Below are 23468 nucleotides of genomic sequence, written 5' to 3'. Positions count from 1 at the left end.
ACACTCTGGGTGACATGGTGGCAAGGCTGGAGTGAAGAGGCTGGAGTGGTGGCAGTGCCAAGGACAGAGGCCCAGAGGATGGCTGTGTGGGAAGAGAGGCCCAGAGGACAGCTGTGTGGGAAGAGAGGCCCGGAGGACGGCTGTGCGGGCAGAGAGCCCCAGAGGCAGAGACCGGCTTGCTGCATGCAGACTCGCTCTGAGTGAATGGGATTTTAGTGATTGACCTGCCACCATGGAAATAAAGTTGGGTATAACCTTTTCACCCCAAGAACGTTCTACTGTCATTTCTTTGGTCACACTAAATCCATAGTGAACCTGCCTGGGGCTGAAACCCATTGACAAGACATATGGATAGGCTGAGATTGATACAAAATGCAAATGAATACAGATTTATAGATGGATAACATTTGTAGATGGCTGGGTAGTTATTATACTGAGTGGCAGATGCACTATTCAAAATTATCCTGATCTAGGTCAAAACAGATGATCCTAAGTTCTGCTCTCAGATCCATAAAAGCAATTCAAGTAGTACAGCATGGCAGAAATCCAGTGGGGCGTTAATTTGTGAAAATGAACTGCAGGTTGCCATTGACTATTTGATTGATAAGGAAGTAATAGTATGATGTTGCCCCTAAAAGTTATTATAATATTAAACTACATTAATAAAAATGTAATTCCCAGTCTTGGAATAGTGTGATTTCACTATATTCAACCAAGGACGGTGTTCCATTCTGGTGCCACCTTTTTAGGAGGAAACTGACCAACTAGAATATGTCCAGAGAAGGACACCAGGGACTTTGGAAACATGTGTGAGTCATTCTGTGGAAAGGGTTATGGCCGTGTTCTGGGCTGCAGGGTAAGAGAGAATTCTATTTGAGGTAGAAGTTCCTGGGAGGCAATAGTGATGGACTTTGCGGTGAAATTTCCAACATTCTCTCCACCCTGGATACTTAGTGGAATCAATGAGCAAATGGCATTCCCCTGGTGATGCATGTGACATCAGTTGGAACAGAGAGAAGGGAAGAATTTATATTCCATGCTTGAGGGACTTTTTCTCTCTTTTTCGTCTGGACCTTGTTGTGTCTGACGTGTCACAGATGCAGGTACCTCACAGCCATCTTGCTACGAACCTGAGATGAAGCTCATGCTGAAGATGGTAAGAGAGAGAAATGGCAAGAACCTGGGACCTTGATGTCACTGAACCCTTAGGTCAGCCAATCCCCAAACCTGCCCATATTCTGAGATAAATGCCCTTATTATTTAGGGCATTTAGAGTAGGGATTTTCTTTATTTGCAGTAGAACTAACTCAACAGAGTCCTCATGGTTGTGCTGAAGATAAGAATGAGCTTCCACAGATAATTCAAAATGCCCATTATAGAGCAAATAAGAAGGGAGCTTTTGTCACAGTGAGTATTCAAATAGAGGTTGAACTATGATTTTTAAAAATCTTTTGAGTGGAATTTTGCTCTAAATAAAAATCATTTCGTCTTTCAAACCCAGATGATCTAAGATTCAAAAATAATTCTAAAGATGTGAGTGCCTGTGAAGCTGAACCTTTCTCCAGGACATTTGCATCACCCCCAGTCTTTAATTAGTAGAATGTGGAGGTAGGGGAGGTTTTTGTGCATGAGAGCCTTCCAGGTGCTCCTTGCCCACTTCGTATGAGTAAGCCACTCCCCTCTTCCCCTACAGGGGTCTGTTTCTCGCACACCCTCACTTTTGGAAGATTGCTGAACCCTGACCAAGGGTGAAATAAACTGTACTGCTGGATTTGCAAAACACAACATCCAAAAGGACTACGATATCATGAAAAGGAAGAGTGAAAAGAGCAGGGTCTTGTGGACTGTGTATTAGTGGGAAGGGCACAGAGGCTGGGGGAGGGCAGAGAGGTGGGCAAAGGGGGCAAGGATTACAGGGAAACAGTTTTCAACCTATGCTTCCTTTTGACAAATGTCCCCCTTCCATAGTTTATATTATAAAAAGAATAGTGTTTTAATTTTAAAGTATAAAATTAGAATAGAATATTGACTGTGCTTTAAAAGCTTCACAGTTTCACCGTTCTAATTCATCCTTCTGTCAGGACATTTGCAAACCCTTGTGTCCCTGCTAACATGATGCAAATCACTGGGACAGATTTTTCTTGATCCTGATCCCAGTGTTGATTAAGTTTATAATGGTTCCTTTAATTAAAGATAAAATAGCAATGAAAACTGTATTTTGCCCTAGTGCTTGTGATTTTGAACCAGCCAACACTCTCTCATGCTGACTATCTTGTACTGCACGTAACTAGACTGAGCTTGTTAGGGAGACATGTTCAAAGAGGGCCCAGGGCCAGTAGGATGTCATTCACAGTGTCAGGGCTGGAAGAGGCTAATTACCAAGCTTGTAAATGTTTTTATGTGTAATGGCAGCAGAAGATGGCCCAACCAGCATTTCTTCCTGGTAATGAGAAGTCTCTGTCCTGGACACTGGGCCTGGGAACCAGAGGAGAAAAAGAAGCTGCAGAGATGGGCTCACTGCCCATGTTGGAGGCCATATGAGCAAATGGCCAGCTTATTTACTGCTTTGAGGATTTACTTCCATTTCAGAGAGTGGCCTCTTCCCTCAGATGGAAGACCCAGTTTGGCTTGGTAGGGAGGGTTCAATCAATTCCTTTATTTTCTGCCCTTGGCTTTCCAACTTCAGGCTGAAACAAGGCAGCTTGTGTTGGATTCCAGCTCTGACACAGAAACTTAAAATTCCCCAGAAAAGTCCCTGTAAAATGGAATCATTCTGGAAGACAGTTTGATCAGCTTCATTGAGCTGTTAATTATTAAACAAAGTCAATACTTTTTGGGTTAATTTTTACTCTTTTCAGTTAGAGAAACTGAAGGTCATTCTTTCAAAGACAGAAACCCTTCAGAAATCCAGGTGTGTGTTTTTGGTGACCCTCCGGGAAGTGGGGATTGGAGAAAAGGCCTCTGAGGTAGTGGTGGAAGAGGTAAGAACGTGGTTCCAGTTTGTCTTGGGGCTCCTTCCCTTGTTGCTTCTTGGTCGTTACTGCCAACAAGGCATGAGGGTCAGCAAGGCTGGGAGAGAGGCCCCGGAGAGCTGAACTGGGGCCATGGAGGCTGTAAATGCCTTGGGGCATAGCCAGCCAACAGGGGGATACTCTGTGACTCTTGTCACATATAGGGGCCAGACCAGAGGCCAGCAGTAGCTAGGCAATGACTACTACCAGAAAGATGGCCAGGGTTTTAAAAAATAATTAAGGTCACAGAGACAAAGGCAGCAAGGAGTCCCTAAACAGGTGCTCAATGTATGCCAGCACTGCAGAGTCATGTCTCAGAGCTCGGGAATGATCCTGTTCTTGGGGGGCAGGTATGCCAACCACACTTTGCTTCAAAGGCAGGCAGCTGGCAGGGGAAAGGCTGAGGAGGAACCATGGCAAGTGGAGCAGAGGAGAAGGCTGTAGCTGTAGATGAATTCTGGCACAATGCAACCCATCTTGGTCTCCCCTTCAGGAAATAGCTAAACTAGGAAAGTCCCTGTGACTTTTCATTGTAGACAAACTGGTTTGATTGTTTGAATTGTGATACTGCCAAACCATGGTTCTAGGCTTACGTCCCATGTCCTTGTGGTGGACACACAAAACTTAAATACAAGTATGCAACAATGGGGGCTGCTGTCAGGCCCTGATTACTGATAGAAGTAGTTCACTATTAATAATAATGGTCAGGGAAATTGTGGCTGCCATTAGTTGAGCACTTACTATGTGTCAAGCACAGTGTTCAACAGTAACCATTCTGAGAGGTTGGAATTATAGTTTCCCTTTTCAAATAGGAAAAATGAGGCTTTGAGGAGTTGAGTCACTTGCCTAAGGTAACCCGCTAATATGAGCTGGGATTCAACCCTGATTGTCTGGACCCCAAATCTCATGCTTCTAAGGACTACTATCCATATGTCTGCCAGGAGAAAGCACCTGGCTGAACTCCAGTTGCTAGAAGTAGAACTGAGAGAGGGCCCCAGGCTGCACTCTGAATCCCTCACATTTGAGCAAGGCCATACTTCCCATGGGACTGAGCATGGCAGGGATAAAGCAGGCTAGCTCCTAAAAAACAGAGGACTCCTCCCGTGGCCCGTTTCAGCTCAAGGCCTCCTGACAGGCTAGCAGCTGCTGCTTTCTTTAGACCACTCGGTGGCCTAGGATGCCCCCACCCCACATCCTTCCTTCCCCTCTTCTTCCTTGGGGCCCTGGCCATCTGATGTTCTCCCAGCGTTCCTCCCCACTGTCACAGGCACTCTCCTGATAAAATCTTTGCATGTTTAATACCATTTAGCATATGCTTCTCAAAATACCTGGACTGACACAGTGAGTGTGCCACCTTTGCAGGGCAGCTTGGTCAGCCTGCTAACATAAATGTAAACTGGGGGGGTTAGACAGTTTCCTGTTTATCTCCAGATTCCACGTTGAAAGCTGCAAGGCACGCGGTGGTGCTCCCTGTATCACACTGCCCTATCTCCTGCTAGGTCGTACCTCATTCATTGATTCATCCATTCATCCAAGAAGCCTTTATTGATTTCTCACTTTGTTCTAGGCTCTGGGGATCCAAAGATGAATGTCAGGCAATCTGCCCTCAAAGAAATCACAGTCTAGTGGAAGAACAATTTAGCCAACAGATAAACAACACTAATTGCTAATGACTGTTTGGTGCTTACTTTCAGTCAGGTACTCTTTTAAGCATTTTATGTGAATCAACTCTTTATATACTTACAACTATTGCATGAGGTAGGTGGTATTATCTCTGTTTGCCCATGGAAAGGCTGAGGCACAGAAGGGTAAGTGCGGACCTGGGGTTTGAATGCCGGTGGAGCCTTTGCATTCACGCTGTGCCACCCTGTGCTGCGCCATGCTGCCTGCTTAAGGGAGTGGAGCCATGCCTGGGGGATGCAGGCTTCCCTGCAGCAGAAACTGAGCGCAAAGCAGCTTGGTTCTACTGAAAAAGCCCCTATCAGCTGCCACAGAGAGAACATCTCGCTAGGCTATCATGGTGGGTACAGGACTCCTGTTTTTTTGGGGAATCACAGCCCCCTGCTCCTGCCAGGGAGTAGCTGGGTTTCAGCTGTTTCTTCTTGGCTACCTGGAGCAGCCCTGGACAGCCTGGTCCTCACCTCCTGGGCCACATTTGGTTATCTATCTCTGCACTATTGGATGCAGGAGTATACTTTAGCCCATTTCAACACAGAGAATCCATTTGTAGGAACTCTTCCTTTCGTAAATGAATAATAACAAAAATAACAAAGACTTAACTTTGTCTAGTACTTTTCAGTTTTCAAAGGACTTCTGCGTGTTTACCATTTAATTCCCACAAGCCTGTGTGGGATTAAATAAATATTTGCATTTTAAAGGAGAGGAAATTGAAGTTTAGGAAAGTCATGATTACAGAGTAAATGGCCCAGGTGGCACTTGAACACAGGCCATCTGTGGCTTTGCTGACTGCACTCTTCCAGAGCCCCTCAGTAGCTGTATTTATGTTGTCAGGAAATATACAATATCTTTAGAGCTTTGCCCTTACTGGCCCAGGTTTTAATTATTGGGGGTCCATCAGATCCTCGATTAAAGGAGTTTTAATTTTGACTTCACATCATTTAAGCAGAATTTAGAGGGCTGTCTTGTTGTTTGTTTTGAAGTAGATCACCAACGAGAATCATGCTGCCACCCCAACTTGACCAAACCTCTAAGCCAGATACAGCATTTCAGGGTGAGGAGTGAGGGAAAGTGACCCTTCCTAAAAATGGAAAGTGAAACTGACCAGTCCAGTTTCATAGTTTCAGCTGGTTAGAATGCTAATGGTCAGCAAAATGGGGGCAAGTAAACACTATCTCAGCCTTTCCTGGAGGTTTGATGTTTGATTAGTAGAGAGATGGAGAGGAGTTTTCTTTACAATTTTGTAAGCTCGGTTCTATTTTAAAGAATTGCCTTCAGCCTCTCAGTTCTTGGCTGGGTGAAAATAAACCGCATTTTCATAGCCTGTCCTAAACAAAGCCCATTTGTCCTTCCTTATTCCAGTAAATCCAGACATCAGTGTCTGTTTAGATTAGAATTGATTCCTGAACCAGGAAACCAAAAAGAGGTTGTTTAAAGACTAGTTATTAATGGCCTCATTACAAGCCTGTGTTGTGCCATTTGAACGAAATTTACATAGAGAGAGGAAGCACATTTATAAGTGTCGGAAAGAGATGAAGAAAGAGGAAGCCTTCGTGGGGGCTGTGGTATCTCCTGCTTTGTTAGCAACACTAGGGTTTCCTGAACGATGAAACAGGGGTATGAGGGCCTCCAGCCCGGAGAGTCCTGGGGGGAGCTTTGTCTCCAGTAGTGACCTTTGGACAGGTATGGACGGTGCTACTTAAAGATCTTGATGGACTTGGCCAGTGGCACTGTGCTTGGCTGGAGGAGCCCCAGAGGTCCTGGGTCCAGGATAGACGTGGGCTCTATGGAACCCGTTTCCCATGGTGGGGCAGCAGATTTTTCTGCAACCCTTCCTAGATTTACCCCGTAGGCTGTTTGAGGGAACTTCCGTCTGTGGCCAGGAAGTAGTTCACCCAGGGGAATTATTTCTCCACTGGAGGTGGTGTTTCCTGAGATCAGCTGTTCCTTCAGTCTGGAAGCTGGTTAGGAGACAGGAAACTTCAGTTTTAAATGTAGTTCTCTTATTAAACTATGAGCAGCTAATGGACTAGGACCAGTCAGTTCATGTCCTGTGCCCTCAGTTTTCCATTTGCAAAATGGACGTAGTCTCATCTGTCACACATGCCTGGGGACCCTCGCAGGAACAAATGAGAGCAAATTTAAAAGTTCTCAGGCACGGGGTGATACCAGAATGCCAAATGATCCTCTGCTCTTTGGATGAGGATGGAGCAATTTGGCTCTAGTACTCAGCGGAGTTTCCTGAAGGTTGAACTTGAGAGAGGGCTGGAGTGCCCCCACCCTATCTGGGAAGGTGGGAGGGCTGCAGACAGATTTTATCTTCATGGGCAAGGGTGAGCCCACACTCTGGTTGGTTGTCATGGCAGCCTCAGTGTGGGCTATTTTTAATTCAAGCCGAAGAGCAGGTAGGGTGAGTTGGGGAGGGGAAGGGAAGAGCCCTCATCTTTTGCTTTAAAACAAAACAAAACTAACACTTTGAATAGTTCGTTAGAGCAGTGAGGCGAGAGCTGGGTAAAGGTCTCTGAGGTCTTCTCTCCTCCTGCCCTGCTCCCTTCTCCTGAACTTTAAGTACCTTGAGGAGAGCCAGGGGAATTACCTGGGGAATGGAGGAAACACGATTGCTTGTCTACATGAACTGGGAAGACTGGTGTTGATGTACAGTAGATTCCTGATCCACAACCTGCTACCTGGCACTGCAAATCCGCCAATGTGTAGTGAAACTGGGCAGCCTCGGGAATCTGCAGGTGGCCCACCACATCTGGATGGCACAGCAGGCTGGATGTGACAGGTGAGCCTGCCTGTATTGGGAAAGTCAGCAGCACCGACTGCCTCTGGAAGTCGGCTTGAGGGAGGAGTGGATTCATTCCTCCTCCTCGGCTCTTCTCCTTTCTCCTTGTTTCCAGGAAGGCAGAGTGGCCACCATGTGTTTATTTTAAGTTGGAATTGGGACTCTGTCCACAGGACTCTGCAGTACTGTTTGGCAGCATGAGGGTAATAATGATGGCGGTGGCAAGGACGATGACTGACGTTGCTTTCATGAACTCACACTAAAACCACGAAGTAATTGTCCCCTCCTCCCTGCTTGATTTTAATGCCAGTAAAACATGTGGTGGGTAGCAGTCTGCATTCCACTGACCCTCTTAACGTCGTTCTGATTGACAGCTGAGTATGACTTTGAGGGTAGCTGGTGACTTGTAGGTTGGGTATACTTGTTACTGTGTTGGGAGCTTTTTAAGTGAAAGGGATTAGTTGGACAGGAAATGTAATAGCCATTAACCAAGGTGGGTGAACAAGGGGGAAGAAAGACCCATGGGGTGGTGACTAAAATGAAAAAGCAGACTTGATGTTTGCCAGGAAGCTGGGAAGAGGTGGGGTTATTGAAACTCAAGATCTGAGCCCCACCATTGCAAGCCTCTCACCTCCCCGACCCAGCAAACCCACATGCTTTTGCAGTGGAGCAAAAGCTCCTTCATTTGGAGCCATACAATTGGAATTTGGAGACAAGGCCAGGTCTGAAGTCTCCCTTTGTGCTTTCTAAGGACACAACAATGGCCACTACACTGATTTTCTAAGCTAATAGCTAGTGTAAATAAGAAACACAGTAGGAGAAATGTTTAGTCTACTTAAGAATCATTTTTCTAAGCATTTTGTGAACCATGCCTGTGGTACACTTTCAGACATCAGGTTAATTATAGTATCTTATTTGCTCATGAAAGCAGATAAAGCAGGATGTTGGCTTGGTAACACTTTGTTAGCCACTATGTTATGTTATTTTATGTATTTGAAGGCACTGCTTGCTCAGAGTGTGGTAGTTAGTCAGCCATTCCCCTTCTCAATTCTGACCAAGATGTGCAAAAGAGCTGACATGTGCTGCTGTGTGTCTGGAATTATTTCCAAAAACAAAATTTTTGAACTTTTAGAAAAATAGAACTGCATTTTCAATCTGTATTTTATGGAGTTTCCTTTTCTCACAAGTATTGTTTGCAGATGGGTCTTCACTATGTAGACCAAACTCTCTGAATGGCTTTCAGGGTCCTTTGACACCCGGGCCCCCTTTCCTCTCTCACCATCCCTTCCATGGAAGGCATCCCTACGTGCTTCCCACAGGGCAAGCATATCATTTTCTCTCATGCTCTGTGCCCTTAATCATGCATTTGCCTTTGCCGGCAAAGTCCTTCTGACCCTCTTGTCCACATTCTCTGTGTCTTTTGAGGCCCCTTTTTTGGGGATGTCCTTCCTTTTATGCTCCACTGAGAGCATAAACTGTGTCTCACAGATAAACCCTGCGTGTCCTTCCTAATGTTTTGATTTGAAGTTATTCCTGTCCTCATTTGTCTCCGTAAGTTGAAGAGAAGCTGTTTCTCTCCTGTGTGGTCCATGACCATCAGTGAGGACAAAATTTTGGGGGGCTTAGGGTAGGCTTTGATTATTTGTTATCATTGATAGGCAGTGAATATTTGTTGAAGGAATAAAGGAATGTATTATGAATTTTTTAAAAACTTAAATGGAATATATACCTTTTTCACAGAAGGCGAATCTCACCATCCAAATGCTGTTTGACTTAATTAAAGTAAGTTATCTTGTCTCTTTCGTCCTTCATGAAGTTTTTCTCAGCTTCTCCAAACTTCTGTTTTATTTTTCATGTGCCAGCACTTTTTATAAACACTTAGGAACATAACTCTCTTCATTTAGTTGTGTTGATGGTCTCATCACACGGATTGGTGAGGTGTCACATAGTTCTCTCAGTTTTTTCACTAGGAGCCTCATCTTCCCAGTTCATTTGTAAACTACCGGAGACCAAGACTGTAGAAGATGCAGGACACACTTTCGGGTACTCTCCCACTCCCCCCGCCCTGGGGTCTATGTCATATATGCCCAATAGATACTTGCTAGGTCATTAGGAAGCCAGGATTTCAGAACATTTTGTATTAGGCTTTGAGAAATAATTGTCTTAGGATTTCATCACTGTGGCTTAGGTAGAATGGTTGAGAATCAAAATAGCTGAGAAATTTCATCTGGAGTAGGAAATCCTCTAAAAGTTTCTCCAGACCACAGGCTACTCTGTATCTTGCCTCATCTCTGCGTCGGTTAAGTTTGGGTCCCCAGTATGGGATACAAATGCACAGGGAATATGGCCCCTTTCTTTCATGGACCCTACCACCTGGGTTGCCTGGCTATTCATTTCTGCATTCTTCTAAATATTTTAATCTTCATGCTTTCTTCTGTCAGCCGTACTGGAAATTTGGACACAAATTGATGATTTCTTCATACTTTATTCCAGCTGAGACACATGTGTTCCCCTAACCATTTATGTTTCATTCCACTTTTGCCCAGATGGGAGGAAAGCTCTTAGTTCCCAATTGAAATTTATCTTTTTCATTTCCTTCTCTATTCATTTTCTTTTTCCTTGTCATCAAAATGCAGAGAAAATAATTCAATGTGTTTTTGTTACAGGCCTTCTTTCTCCCTTCCTTCCTTCACTTTACCTTGTTTTAGAACTCATTAATAAATTTAGCTTATCGAAATGGAAGCAGCATAGTATATTTCAGTTTTTCCCAAACTTCAGTCATAGGAGAATCATCAACAAGGTTTTTGGTTTATATTTTTTAATAGCTCTGTTGAGATATAGTTTATATGCCATGCAGTTCACCCATTTACAGTGTATAGTTCAGTATTTTGGGGGGATATATCACATTATCATTTTTTAAAATATAATATTTGCCATTTAACCAATTTTACGTGTATAATTCAGTAGCATTAATTACACTCACAGTGTTGCACAGCCATCTCCACTATTTCTAAAATTTTCCTACTGTCCTATCAACAATATTTTCTTTAAGTCAATTCATATTTTTTAAAGTACATTTATTTTAAAAGGAAACTTTGCCACTATAAATGAACAAACACTATCTCTTGATAAAAAAACAAGGTAACTATATAATAGTGCAATAAAAACTAAGCAGTGGTATAAATTCTATGGGATACTCATGGCGGCAGAGCCTGTGGGCTTAAGGCCTTATTCTCTCTGTGACGCAAAGGGAGATAGGCATGTCAAAGAGATTAAAGGCATCCTCTTATCAGATGGAGCCTTTCTTCTTGATATAAATGGGATTGACACAGTTGAAAGGGGACTTCTTTTCTACCACGTGGTTCAGTGTCACTGAATGTTTGTGGCACACTTAGAAATCCTGTGCACAGGTTACATGGTTCATAGGTGGGAAAATGCTGTCAGAGCACATAGAGCATGGATGCATGTACTGTTTGAATTGGACAACTTACTTAAATTTCTGTGCCCTCGTTTTCTCATCTGTGAAATGGGCAGAATTGTACCAGTCTCTTAGTTGTGACAAAATGGAATCATCATTGTTAAGGGTTTTGCATGGTTCCTTCACGCAACTGTTAACAAATGGCAGTTGTAGTTGTTTTAAGAACAATCCTCGTTTATACGTTCCTCAAAGTTTAGCATTACCTTCGCAGAGAAGTTAGCTGAAGTACTCTGGAAACACAGCTCTCCAAGATCAGCACACACCGTTCTCCATCTCTCCTTACCCTACTCTCCCTACAGCCGATCCAAACACTGAAGTCCCAGCTGAGTGCCAGCCAGAGCGCAGGAAAGAAGCAGTAAGAGCAGTGGTCTGAAGATGTAATTGGAAAGGCAGAGTGCACAGCCTTGGGTCAGAGGCCCATCAAGCGCATGGCACCCTGGTTGGTTCAGTTGGCCTTCAGTGTCTCTTTATTTAAACCCCAACTTTGGAATGTGCCTGTTGTCCCTGGTAGCAGGTCACGGCATACCTAACCAAGGGGGCATTGCTCAGAACAGACAGCACCACCAGGTGTGGGTGAGCAAAAGCCCAAGTTATGTCTCATGAGGTGCAGTTACAGCCCTACACCAGGAGTAGCAAATGATGCTGCTTCCTGCCCTGGACCACATCCACAAAGGAGGCAGGGTCCAGCCAGTTGGGGGTAAATCCCTTGCCTGCTGCGTGACCTTGACTGGGTTACTTCAGTTCTTTAGGCACGGTGTTTCCATCTACAAAATGGGAATAGGATATTGATTCCTACCTCACAGTGTTGTTGTGAGGATTACATGAGATTAAGACTATTAAGCAGTTACCACGATATTCAATAAATGGTAACTTTTATCATCATTTTTAGTAATAATAATAAGTCTGTCACCAGCCCTCTTACCTAGCGTGAGTTGCTCCATGTGGCTTGGTGTGGGCCCAAGTGCATACATATACTTACTTTGTTTAAAACTCATAGTATTTTGTAAAGACCATACAATGTATAGACTCCCTGGTAAAGGAAAAAAAAATTAATGACCCTTTAGTGTTGACAGATTATTTTGATGTTGTTTAAATATGTCTAAACATATTCAATTCCAAAAGCAAAATGAATGAACAAGATACAAATACAGGTATACAGTAAACAAAAGGTAAACTGACTACATTGATTTTGTTATAGGTGATCCTGGTTATTAAAGTAGCATCAAGAACATGACAGAAGGCTATGTGCTGCTCACTGATTCTGTTGAGGGGGCTTGCAGCAGCATCCCTGTGTTATTTTGGAACTTGGATCTCCCCACCACATTTCTCTAGATAGAAAGAGTAGGTACAGGAGAAACTTCTTGTGTTCACTTGGCACAAATGCCTCATTTGCATGTCTTCCTGTTCCCTCTCTTCTTTCCTCATTAGTCCCTGACATTCAGCGTAGCATGACCTAGCTGCAAAACAATTGCAAACACACACACGCAGACACAGGCACCAAAATCCCCTGGCAAGACCCAATTAGAACATGGTCAGCCAGATCATCTGGAATGTCTTTGCTTCCCATTTTAAAGGCATTATCATCCAAATGAAAAGCCCAAGTACAAATTCTCATTAAGGACCACATCTGGGGACCTTTGGCAGACACCAGTTTGAAAAACATTGATTGATATCCTACCCAGATCCCCAAAGTACTTGAAGCGGAAAAAAGAGGAATAGGCAAGGTCAAGAATATGGATGAGAGTATAACAGCAGCTAAGAATCAAAATTGTCACTGAGATACCTGGCAGCAAGGGCAAAAGGTGAAACACATCATATTAGCTTGTTCTTACTGCTTACTAAGAAGAAAGCAGTCAAGTTCTCTGAAGAGACAAACTTTCCCTGCCCCTGAATTCAAGGAATATTTGCCACATGGGCAATTTATAGATGAGACTTTGGGGAGTTAGATGCACAAAGAAGGTCTTTCTCTGTAATTTCTCCAGAGTTTCTCTAGACCTTATAAAAGCAGAGAAGATAGTGTTAAATTTTAAAGCAGTGAGGCTACTATTGTTCTTAATACTTCACATTGGTGGAGGGAAATCCAGGGTTTTCAGAGTGCCTTTATTCAAACACTTATTATTTGAGTCTCAGGAGGTGGTATTATCTTCAAGGTGGGGAGGGGCTGAAAGGGTTCTACATGTTTAGGTGGGAAAGCTTGGGGCCATCTCCCTGTGTCAAGTGGGTTTCAGTGGTGCTTATGTCTGGGTGGGCATTTCCTTCAAAGGAAACTTTGAATCTGCTTGAAGTGGTTGGACCCTGGCCCCATCAACAGTGCACTGTGAAAGTGGCCAGTATGGCTGGGAGAAATGTAATCTGTGGTTTTGTCAATCAGCGCCACCAGAGTCAGTCTGAAGTATAAATGGCATCCTGCCTGACTTCCTGAAATGAATTAGCTGCCGGTAGCTAATTCATTTCAAGCAACTAAACGAAAGATCTGGAAGGAATTGTTTCTATGGCCCATCTGAACACTGGGGAATCATCTGCCAAGGGCTGCACTATTAGGAGCAATCTCATTTATGTCACGCTGGTGAAATGATTTAGCCAAAAGCCTCAGTGGCTACTTTCCTCTTCACCCCACCTCCGTTATTAAAGTGCTTTCTCACTGTGGAAAATATGAAAATACATGAAAGGTTGGAAGGTAGGAAGGAAGAAAATATAGAGGGAGAGAAGGGCCATGCACAATGCAACCACACATTTTTTTCTGACTTTTTAAAATGTATTTTTCTTCATATAATTGTATCCTATACACTGTAAGGTATGTGATTTTATATCCTGCTTTTTTGCTTTACATTTCTTTCACTTAAAACTCTTTGCAAATAATGTTTTTAATATTCTTTCATCAGACAGGTTGTTTTCTGTTTCTCACTGGTGCAAAAAATGATTTAGCAGACATCTTAGTGCATTATCTTTGTCCACATTTTGAACATTTATCTTTCTCCTTAAGAGAGATTTGAAGTAGAATTATGTGGCCCAAGGTATGAACATTTTAAAGACATTTCTTTCTCTGTGTATGGACACATGGCTTTCCAGAGAGGTAGTTCCAGTTTATACTTTCCTCAGCATCAGGTGAGAGCATCTGTCGTACCTCACCTTCAAACATTTTCAAATTTGGAAAGGTAAAATAGCAATATGTTATTTTTATTTGCATTTACATGATAATTAGTGATAATGGTATTTTATTTTTGGAAGGGGAGATAATTGGTATTGGTATTTCTACCTTTGTGAATTATCTATTTGGTGTGTTTTTAAAGAGATTTCTATGACCTCTTTCTATGTGAAGGAAATAAGCCCCGTGGCATAATTATTTCAAATTTTTCACCAGTTTGTGATTTGCCATTGGATTTTGTGTTAACAACTTTATTGAGATATAATTCACATAACATACAATTTACCCATTTAAAGTGTTTAGTGATTTTTTTGTGTGTATATTCATAGATGTGTACAACGATCACCACAATTAATTCTAGAATATTTTCTTCACCTCAGAAGGAAAACCCTGCCCTTTAGCTGTTATTCCCCAGCCCCTCACCAAGTCCTCCAGCTCCTGGCAACCACTAATCCACTTTCTGTCTCTACAGATTTGCCTATTCTGGACATTTCATATATTTGGAGCCATATAATATGTGGTCTTTTGTGACTGGCTTCTTTCACTCAGCATAATGTTTTCAATGTTCATCTATGTTGTGGCAGGTTTCAGTATTTTGTATCTTTTTATGGCTGAATAATCTACCACATTTGGTCTGTTCATTTATCAATTGATGGACATTTGTATTGTTTCACCTTTGACTATTATGACTAGTGCTGCTAAAGCATTACAGTTTAGTTTTTAGATTAAAAAAAATTTTTTTAGTAAAGTCTTAAATTCATATCATTAACTCTATTGCTTGTTTGAATTATAGTTCTTTAGTTGTTTAAGACTGCTAAATATTTCCCCAAACCAATGATAAAATTTTCAACCATTATTTTCATTTTTTTAAGGTTTTAAAATTTGTTTTATTTTATTTTCTATTTCAGTCTATAATCCATCTTAACTTTATTTTTGAGTGTATGAGAATTAAAGAATCTAAATAGTCCCTCTGTCCCCTCGCAAATATATACACAAATAGCTACATTTTTCCAATATCATCTGCTGAGTCATCCTTCTCACCAACCATTTTCTTTATTCTGTACTGATTTTTAATGCTTTTTAAAAATCACATATTAAATTTTTATGAGATTGAAGCTTGATTTTGGGACTACATATTATATTTAATTGCTGGATTTTTTAAAAAAATGAACATAATATAGGAATACCTTTTGTTATTTTTTAATCTTTTGTAGGAGATAAAACCCATGTAAATGGAATTTTCCTAAATAGGAAAATTGATTATAAAGGAGAACATTGTTGCAGTTATAATTTCAAAATTCAATGCAAGGAAGGGTGTGTGGCTCGTACTTTAAATTTTATTTGAAAATTGAGGAAGTTTTTCCCCATGATTTAGTCAGATTTTCTACTTATCTTGAGATAATTTTGGTAAAATTTATAGGTTTCTATAAAAATTGCATTGTAATTTAAAAAATTTTCATCATAGAGTTTTCACATTGGTATGTTTCTAAAATTTTCCATATCTGTCATTATCATCCCTTTCTCATTTGGCTTATTTGTATTTTCTCTGTTCTTTCCTTAATTATATTTAGTAGAGTTTTGACTCTTTGAACAGTTGACTAATGGATCAGTAATTTGGAAGAAATGAAGAGTTTTTCTTTTTTGGAGCATGGTTGACTATACTGTGCGTCTATACCTCGAGGAGATTACACCTGTAATTATAACAGGCAATTGACCAGGGTTGGTAATCAGCACTCCTGCTACTCAGGATTTAGTGTCTAAACAATTCTGGAGCAATGAGTAGCTCCACAGAGCTTCTTACACTTTGAAGTAACTGACTGAATATTTTAAGTCAATGGGTTTATTTTTTCATCTAAGAAGAATCTCAGAAATGAAAAGATGGGATGTCCAGGCATCTAATAATAAAACATTGAAGCTTGATGTGCTATTATGTAATTATTAAGAAGAAAAATATGAATGATTCTTGATCTTTTTGGCTCTTTCCTTCACAGGCTCCCATGGTGGGTGGGAGTTGCTTGGGTAGCGTAGACAGCTCTGTCCATGTGGATGGGTCCTGGCTGTTTGAGAAGAAACTGATCAAGGGGAGCCTGGTGTGGGGAAGGGCAGATCCAGCGAGAAAATGCAGCCGTCAGCTAATTTGGCATGGAAAGCAGGGAGTTGGGGAGATGCTGCATTAGCCTTGCAGGGGGAAGCTTAGCACTGAGCCAGAGGGGCATCAGTGGGATTGGGAGGGAAAGGGGAGAGAGAGGAGACTGATGGCTCTGATGTCTAGCAAAAACAGTTATCACCATCCTCAGAACTCCCAGGGTCCTTTGCCCCATCGCTTAGCATTAAATTCTGCCTGGGTTCCTGTTGCACAAACAAGGTCAGAGCCCTGGCCACACTCAGCCAAGCCTTCTGGAATAGTGCCTCTTGGGAGAAACCCCGGAAACGGGAAGAGCAGCAAGGGTATGTGCCTCACTGCCCGCCACACTCTGGTGCCATGCATAGGCATCTGTCAGCACAGATGTCAGATTCTGGGATGGACCTTGTCCAAGGCTGTGGGGCTTATAAGCTGCATATCTGGCACACCTCAGCCTCTTCTCGGCTTGAGCAGGTGCTGGAGGCCCTTGCTTCACAGTTCTAGTGGTGGAACTTGGGGGTGCTTGTCCCCCAGCCCTGCTCCCCCACCTCACCTTCATGGCTGTGGGAACACAGCCTCTCCCCTGGCATGACCTGGGGTCTAGGGTGCAAGCCTGTGGTTACAGCTTTTAGGACATAATCAATGTCTAGATCAGCCACCCCAGTGTTCTACCGGGATTGATTGCCACAAACTCTGCAGGAGGTCAGCTCCTTCCATGGGAGTCCAGCTTGCATGAATCAGCCAAGATAACCCTTACCTCTTACCCACCCACCCTTTTATATCATAAGCTCTCTGAAAGCCAGGTTTTTGTCTGATTCATCTTTATGTCCTCCCAGCACCTAACATGCATAAGTGGTTTAGGAATGAAGAAGGAAAGGACTGGATGAACCTTCCCTCTCCTGCTAACCATTCTTAATCATTTTGTCCCTCTTTGAGGATCTGATAAAGCTCTGGGCAATCTCCAGAGAAGTATAGACAAGCACACACCTACCTACCCACACACCCATGCACACATAGGATCTTGCACACAGGTGGCCTGTCAATCAATGGACCCTGGTTAAGAGCCCCTGCCTTAGAGCTCTGGTAGGTTCCACTTACATCAACACAACATCACCCTGTTCTGTGCCAGGCCCACACATCTGCACAGTCCACTCATCTGCTCTGTGCACACTCTCATTGTTCACAGTGGAGGTGTTGTGTGGAGCTGGTCTGGAGCCCAGTTATACTCATCTAAGATTTGTTGAGAATGGTTGTTTTTCACTGTTGCTCCAGAGAGGGTATGTGGGCTAGTCATGACCCTGAGGAACAGGCTTTCTGGACAGCACAGATTTTACTTGATGTTCAAAAAATGACCTTTAAGTGGATAGCCCATTCTTGAGCGAACCTGAAGAAAAAGGGCCTCCTTCCCTCACAAGCTCCAAGCCAGCCCTGCCAGCAGATGAGCGAAAGCTTCTGGAGGCCTATCCACTGAGATGACTTGCCAGCCTCAGGCTTCTTGGCTTTCTTCGCCACTTGCTGTTACCCTCCCCTTGTGGCCTGTATGACTTCTCCCCATTAGGTCCTCTTTCATGATTTCCTGAGTCACTACCTCCAGCTTGTATTTGTTTGACATCCAGAGCCATTTCCTATTAGGTAATATTTGGGGCCCTCATGGGGTGGAACATGCCCACCAGTTCTCCTTCCTTCTGTTCCCACTCAGCCATGGCTTCTGTTCCGTAGATTCTGGCTGTGACTCAGTCACTGACACTGAGCCCGAGGACGAGAAGGTCCTTCCCTCCCCGAAGCAGCAAAGCCTGTCGCCGCAGACTTCGCCTGGGAACCCGATGGTGGTGCAGCCAGACCGCATTCGCTGTGGGGTAGGTACTCCTGGGGCAGGTGGATCGATTCGGGGAAGCAGGCTTCTCAATGGATGTATTTGTTGCAGTGCAGGAGCTGAGCTCTCCTGTTGCACTTCAGTGTAACCCCAGCCCTCCCTTGGGGTTTCCCCTGTATGTTCCCTACCCTGGGAGCCCTAGTACCTGGGCCTTGGGCACACCTCATTCCTTCAAGTCAATGAGAAACAAACTCAGGAATGTGTGGGTCGTCAATCTAAGACTTTCAGTTCATAGATCAAAAACTTGGAACATGTTAGAGACCAGCAGATGTGAGCCTTACAGACAGTTATGCTGACACTGTAGTTAGAGGCTTGGGTCTGTTCCTGCCAGCCTAGTGGTGGGAGGAAGGAGATGTGGGGCATTTTGAGAGCTTCCTTCTTCATAAACTGCCATTGGCATGGCCCAAATTAGTGCCTTGGGGCTTGCTGGCTGAAATTTACTGGCCAGTACTGCTTACTAAAGGGATAGGATATATGCCAAAACGTAATGTGACTAACGTTTTCAGGAATGGAACATACGTTAACGGGTGACCCGAATGTGAAGTCCCAACTGATGGTCCACTGCCATTTGAATCCTACCATAGTTTTAATAGTTTTTCCATATATTTCCTTTCCTGATAAAAAATGTGTGATATTAGTTCACGACAGCAAAATGCTTCCCTGTGGATAAAGCCCTTTGCTAAGTTTGCCACAGCGGGTTCCTTGAGGCATGAGGGCGTGAGAACCTTGGCAAGGGGAAGGACTAGCCTCCTTGTACTCCGTGAGTAGTTCTCTGTGTGGCCTGAGGCTATGAGGCATAGGGCTATGGCTTCCTGCATGGGGGCTGCAAACTGCTGCACTGGGTTGGATTGAACTCAGACATGTTCGGTTTGGGCTGCATAGTGTTTTTAAATTAGGCATGGAAATCTATGTTTCCAGCTTCCTTTGAATTAGAATCTGTTAAAACCAGGCTTGAGATGAGTGGCTTGGCCCAGCAGCGTTTTAGATGGGGCATGCATCCCTGTTTGCTGCTGTCTCTTCTTTATTCTCAGCCCACTTTATGCCTTGTCCTTACCGGCCAAACCTTTGTGGGCATTTCAGTTTTCAATCTCCCCATACTCCTTTTTGCCACCCCTCTTGTCATGAGATCAGGTTGATGGGGTTGAGGGGGTTTGGAACTAAAGAGCAATGCCCTTCACATCCCTCCCTGATTCTCTAGGCTTTCATTCCAGGCTCCCCACCAACCCAGGATTCTCCTTGTTGCCTTCTCTAGTTCTCTGGGTCCTGGAGCACCTGGGCTGGGGTTGGGTCCTGAGAGTCAACAGGGCAGACACAATCATTCTCTCTGGCTCCCCACAGTCCCTGGTAGAAGGAACAGGTGGGACTGGGGCCAGGACCACAGCCATCCCTCACTTGATGTGATACTGTGGCCCCTGTCATGAAGGGCTACTATGAGGACTTTGTTAGAGAATCTTAGAATGAACATTTGGCAATTAGTTATGGCCAGAAATCTCTCCTTTCCCCCAATTTTGGAGGGCCTGTCCTTACCAGTTCAAAGTCTTGAAAGGCCCATACCCCAGCTTAACCACCACTGTAAGACAAGATAATTCCATGTGGCAGGCTCAGCAAGAGATCTCAAAACAAGGTAAATAGCTATTCAGCTTGCGCAATGCCTTAGGAAAATTAATCCTCTAATAAGTTATTTCTGTTCACTCAAGAGCAACACAAAGAGTGGAACCTCAGAAGGCTTCCGAGGCGAGTGCCTCTTGTACTGTAAGGTGCATGTGACTCACGTGGGGGTCTTGGTGAAATTCAGACACAGGTGCAATGGGCCCAGGAGGGGCCTGAGATTCTGCATTTCTAATAAGCTTCCAGGAGATGCTGATGCCGCTGGTCCCTTGGCCTCACACTGAGTAGCAAGGCTAGTCTAGAACAGTGCTTCTCAAATACCTGTGGTGAAGAACTCTTGTTTTTTTAAATTTCCAATTCTGCCATGGACCAATGCTCCTATAAAATACAATAAAAAAGAAACACCATACAAGTGAAATAAAAAGACATATAAAACACAAGCCCCAGGTTTTTAAATGATTATGATTAGGTTCAACAGACATAACATTGCTCCATCAAATTACTATAAAGGTTCATAAATGTTCACTCTTGGCTTTTGTAATTTGTCTCATTGGAACCTGTGACAAGCGGTTGCTGCCCAACCCTGCACTGCAGATCCTCTCCTGCCTTGGGACAGTGTCATTAGATAGAAGCTGGGATATTCTCTGGCCAGCCCCCTGGTAAGGGCCCCAGGAGGGAGAGGTACAAGGCATAAAGTGGGCTGAGAATAAAGAAGGGACAGCCAGCAAACAGGGATGCATGCCCCATCTAAAATGCTGCTGGGCCAAGCCACTGGTCTCCCGTTCTAGGCAGAAACCACGGTCTACGTCATTGTGAGATGTAAGCTGGATGAGAGGGTGACGACGGAAGCAGAATTTTCTCCTGAGGATTCTCCCGGAGTAAGGGTGGAAGCCACGCTGGAGAATGAGTACACCGTTTCCGTGAGAGCTCCCAGTAAGTAGCCCCATTTACTTCTGGAAAGGAGGCGTCCTGCTAAGGAAGAGGCCTGTTTGTGCCTCCCCGGGCTTGTCCTGTCTAATCAGCAACTGAGAAAAGTGACAGCCCAGATTTGGATTTGGTTGTTACCTTTCTATTTAAAGGCAAAGCAAGTTGCAGAAACATACATGTTTGGTAGGTGAAAAAAAATTGGTATATTAAATTTTTTATCATTATAAGGTTAATATAATACAGTAGGGAAAAAGTCACCAGACTACCACTCAGTCTTTTTCATTTTTAATGAAAAAAAGTGATTCTGCATTTTCCCTTTTTCCACTTTTACCACTCAGGACTTTGTTCATAATTTTTAAAAACAGAGTTATTTCACTGGTATCTTTTACTGGATATTCTGTTTTTCTTCCTGTAATCTTCATGTTTATTCTCTCCCCATCCCTCTATCTCCATGCTATTACATGGACTTTGTAATTTTTCATTTTATAACTTTTTTTCTTACAAAAGTAATGTGTGCTCAATATAGGAAAGTTGAAGAATATTGTAACCATAAAGGAAAATAAATAGAAAATTACCCATATGCCCACCCTGAAGTAAATCACACATATCTGTATTTTTCTAGACCTGTGTACATAGCTTCATACTGTCTGTAGCCCACTTCCGTCACCTGGAAAATACCTATGAGTAATTTTCCCATGTTTATAAATATTCTTTTACAACATGATGCCTCATGGTTGCAAGGTAATCCCATTGTATAAATGCACCATAATTTAAAACCACTTCCTTGTGCTGGACCTGTATCTTATAACCATAATTTTTAAAGCTACATAATAGTCAGTTGAAAAGAAGTATTTTAATATTTCATTTCCTCATTGTTACATACTTACATAATTTGTGATTTTTGTCTTCTTAATTGTTTTAAATTATGATATATTGTACAGCCTATGCATGCAGGGTTTTTTTGTGTTTTTGTTTTTTATTTTGTTTCTTTTTTTTTGGTGGAGAGTATTTAGGATTATTTTCATGAGATGGAATCCCTGAAACAATGGGCACGTTTTAAGGATCCTGGAAAATAATGTTTAATCACTTTCTGAAATATTACTACTATCAAGTTTGTTTGTTTTATCATCCCCAATACTAGGCATTGTCATTTTAAATTTTGTGCTAATTTGATGTGTTTTAAAAGTAGCCCATTGTTTTAATTTGCATTTCTTTGATTACTAGTGAGGTTAAATATTTTTCCATGTTCTCTACTTGCTGCATTTCCTCTTTTGTGTACTGAATCTTTGTGGTTGGTGTATTTTTAATTTTTTCTTTCCCCCTCAAAACCCCTTCCTGTGGTATAGAAGAGAGAACACCCAGGGAGAGCAGATAGTAATGACAGCGTAAGAGCAAGTGAATCAATTCTACTGGCCCCATGTGGTGGAAGCCCAGAGTTCCACCTGCCAGACTGCCTCTCAGTTTCTGGCAGCCACTGGTGTAAAGTCCTTTAAAGTCAGTTCTTGCTTACTGCAGCACTTAGCCAACAGTAATGAGCCAAACAGATGGAGATCTTCCAAAAATTAAATTGCAGACCCAATGAGGATAATTTCTCCGAGTCAGAGGCCTCCCACGTGCTAGTCTGCTCACCTTCTACTTCCTGCCTTACCCTCACTTCCCCATCTCACCTCCAATGTCTTTCTTCCAACCCCGAGTTAATTTCTTCACCATTAATATAACTCCATGAACACTTTCCCTTGGGCCCTTGTTCTTTCTGTGCACTTTTATAGTATCTTTTCTTCTGTCCAGACTTTTCATCTGGGACTGTTTCTTTGAAGATATATTCCGGGGATTTAGTGGTGTGCGAAACCGCTATCAGCTATTATACTGACATGGAAGAAATTGGAAATTTATTGTCCAATGCTGCGAATCCTGTGGAATTCATGTGTCAGGTAAGGATGTTGAAAGGAAACCTGAGTTTCCCGGACATGTACTTTCTGCTCATGGCTCAGATCTTCCGGATGGGAGATAGCTGGGTTAAAAATCTGACAGCTTCACTTTTGTATTTAGGCCTTTAAAATTGTGCCCTACAACACAGAGACCCTTGATAAACTGCTAACTGAGTCCCTGAAGAACAACATCCCTGCAAGTGGACTGCACCTCTTTGGAATCAATCAGCTGGAGGAGGAAGATATGATGACAAGTAAGTTAACAGTCAAACCTCAGGAAACTAACAGCAGGTTGATTCCAGTTTTTTGGTTCCAGCACCCAGTCAGCCTGTGCTGATTCTGCTGGTTCTGTTGGTTCCTGATGTATGACTCATGCTTTGAGAGGGATTCATTCTTCACTGGATGGCTACAGATTCTGAATCGTAAATCAGAATACTTCACCACACCACCCTTTGTGGTTCCCATTTCCCTTCTAGATAAAGTCAAAACTCTTAAATGTGTTCATAAGCCCTTCCTAAGGAGCTCTTGCTACATTTCTGCCCTCATCTCTCTCCACTCTCCCTTGGCTTCTGTGCTCTGCTTCAGAAGGTATTAACTTGTTTCACATAATAATAATTCTACCCTGCCATCTCGACTCATGGAAATGCAGTTTCTCATCCCGTTCTTGGTTGCCACATGCCTGGCTAACTTCTCTTCACCTCCCTGCAGCAGCTTTGGTAGCACTTCTTTAGGAAGGCTCTCTTGAGCCTTCGGTAGGTTCCATTTAATGCTGCAGGCCTCTTCCCTTGAAGCATATTGGATATCCTCAGCCCTAGTACTCCTCAGCTGTGTCTCTTTGTTGCTAGGCTGTCGGCTCCATAAGAGCTGGCACTGTGCCTGGGTGGCTATTGTAGGCTCAAAACAAGTATTTG

The 23468-nt window shown here is 43.1% G+C and overlaps 1 protein-coding gene across 1 annotated transcript in view; it reads left to right on the top strand.

Moving 5' to 3' along the window:
• PIK3AP1 (phosphoinositide-3-kinase adaptor protein 1) overlaps window positions 1–23468 on the top strand; it is a 110130-nt gene that overhangs the window by 31443 nt on the left and 55219 nt on the right. The window contains exons 3-6 of the mRNA XM_036886457.2: window positions 17941–18077; window positions 20491–20635; window positions 22418–22560; window positions 22679–22811. Coding sequence (XP_036742352.2) covers window positions 17941–18077; window positions 20491–20635; window positions 22418–22560; window positions 22679–22811 — 558 coding nt within the window. The remainder of the gene's footprint in view (window positions 1–17940; window positions 18078–20490; window positions 20636–22417; window positions 22561–22678; window positions 22812–23468) is intronic.

The sequence above is a fragment of the Manis pentadactyla genome, chromosome 8, assembly GCF_030020395.1.
Source record: "Manis pentadactyla isolate mManPen7 chromosome 8, mManPen7.hap1, whole genome shotgun sequence".
NCBI lineage: Eukaryota > Metazoa > Chordata > Mammalia > Pholidota > Manidae > Manis > Manis pentadactyla.
This window is presented reverse-complemented; position numbering and strand designations above follow the sequence as displayed.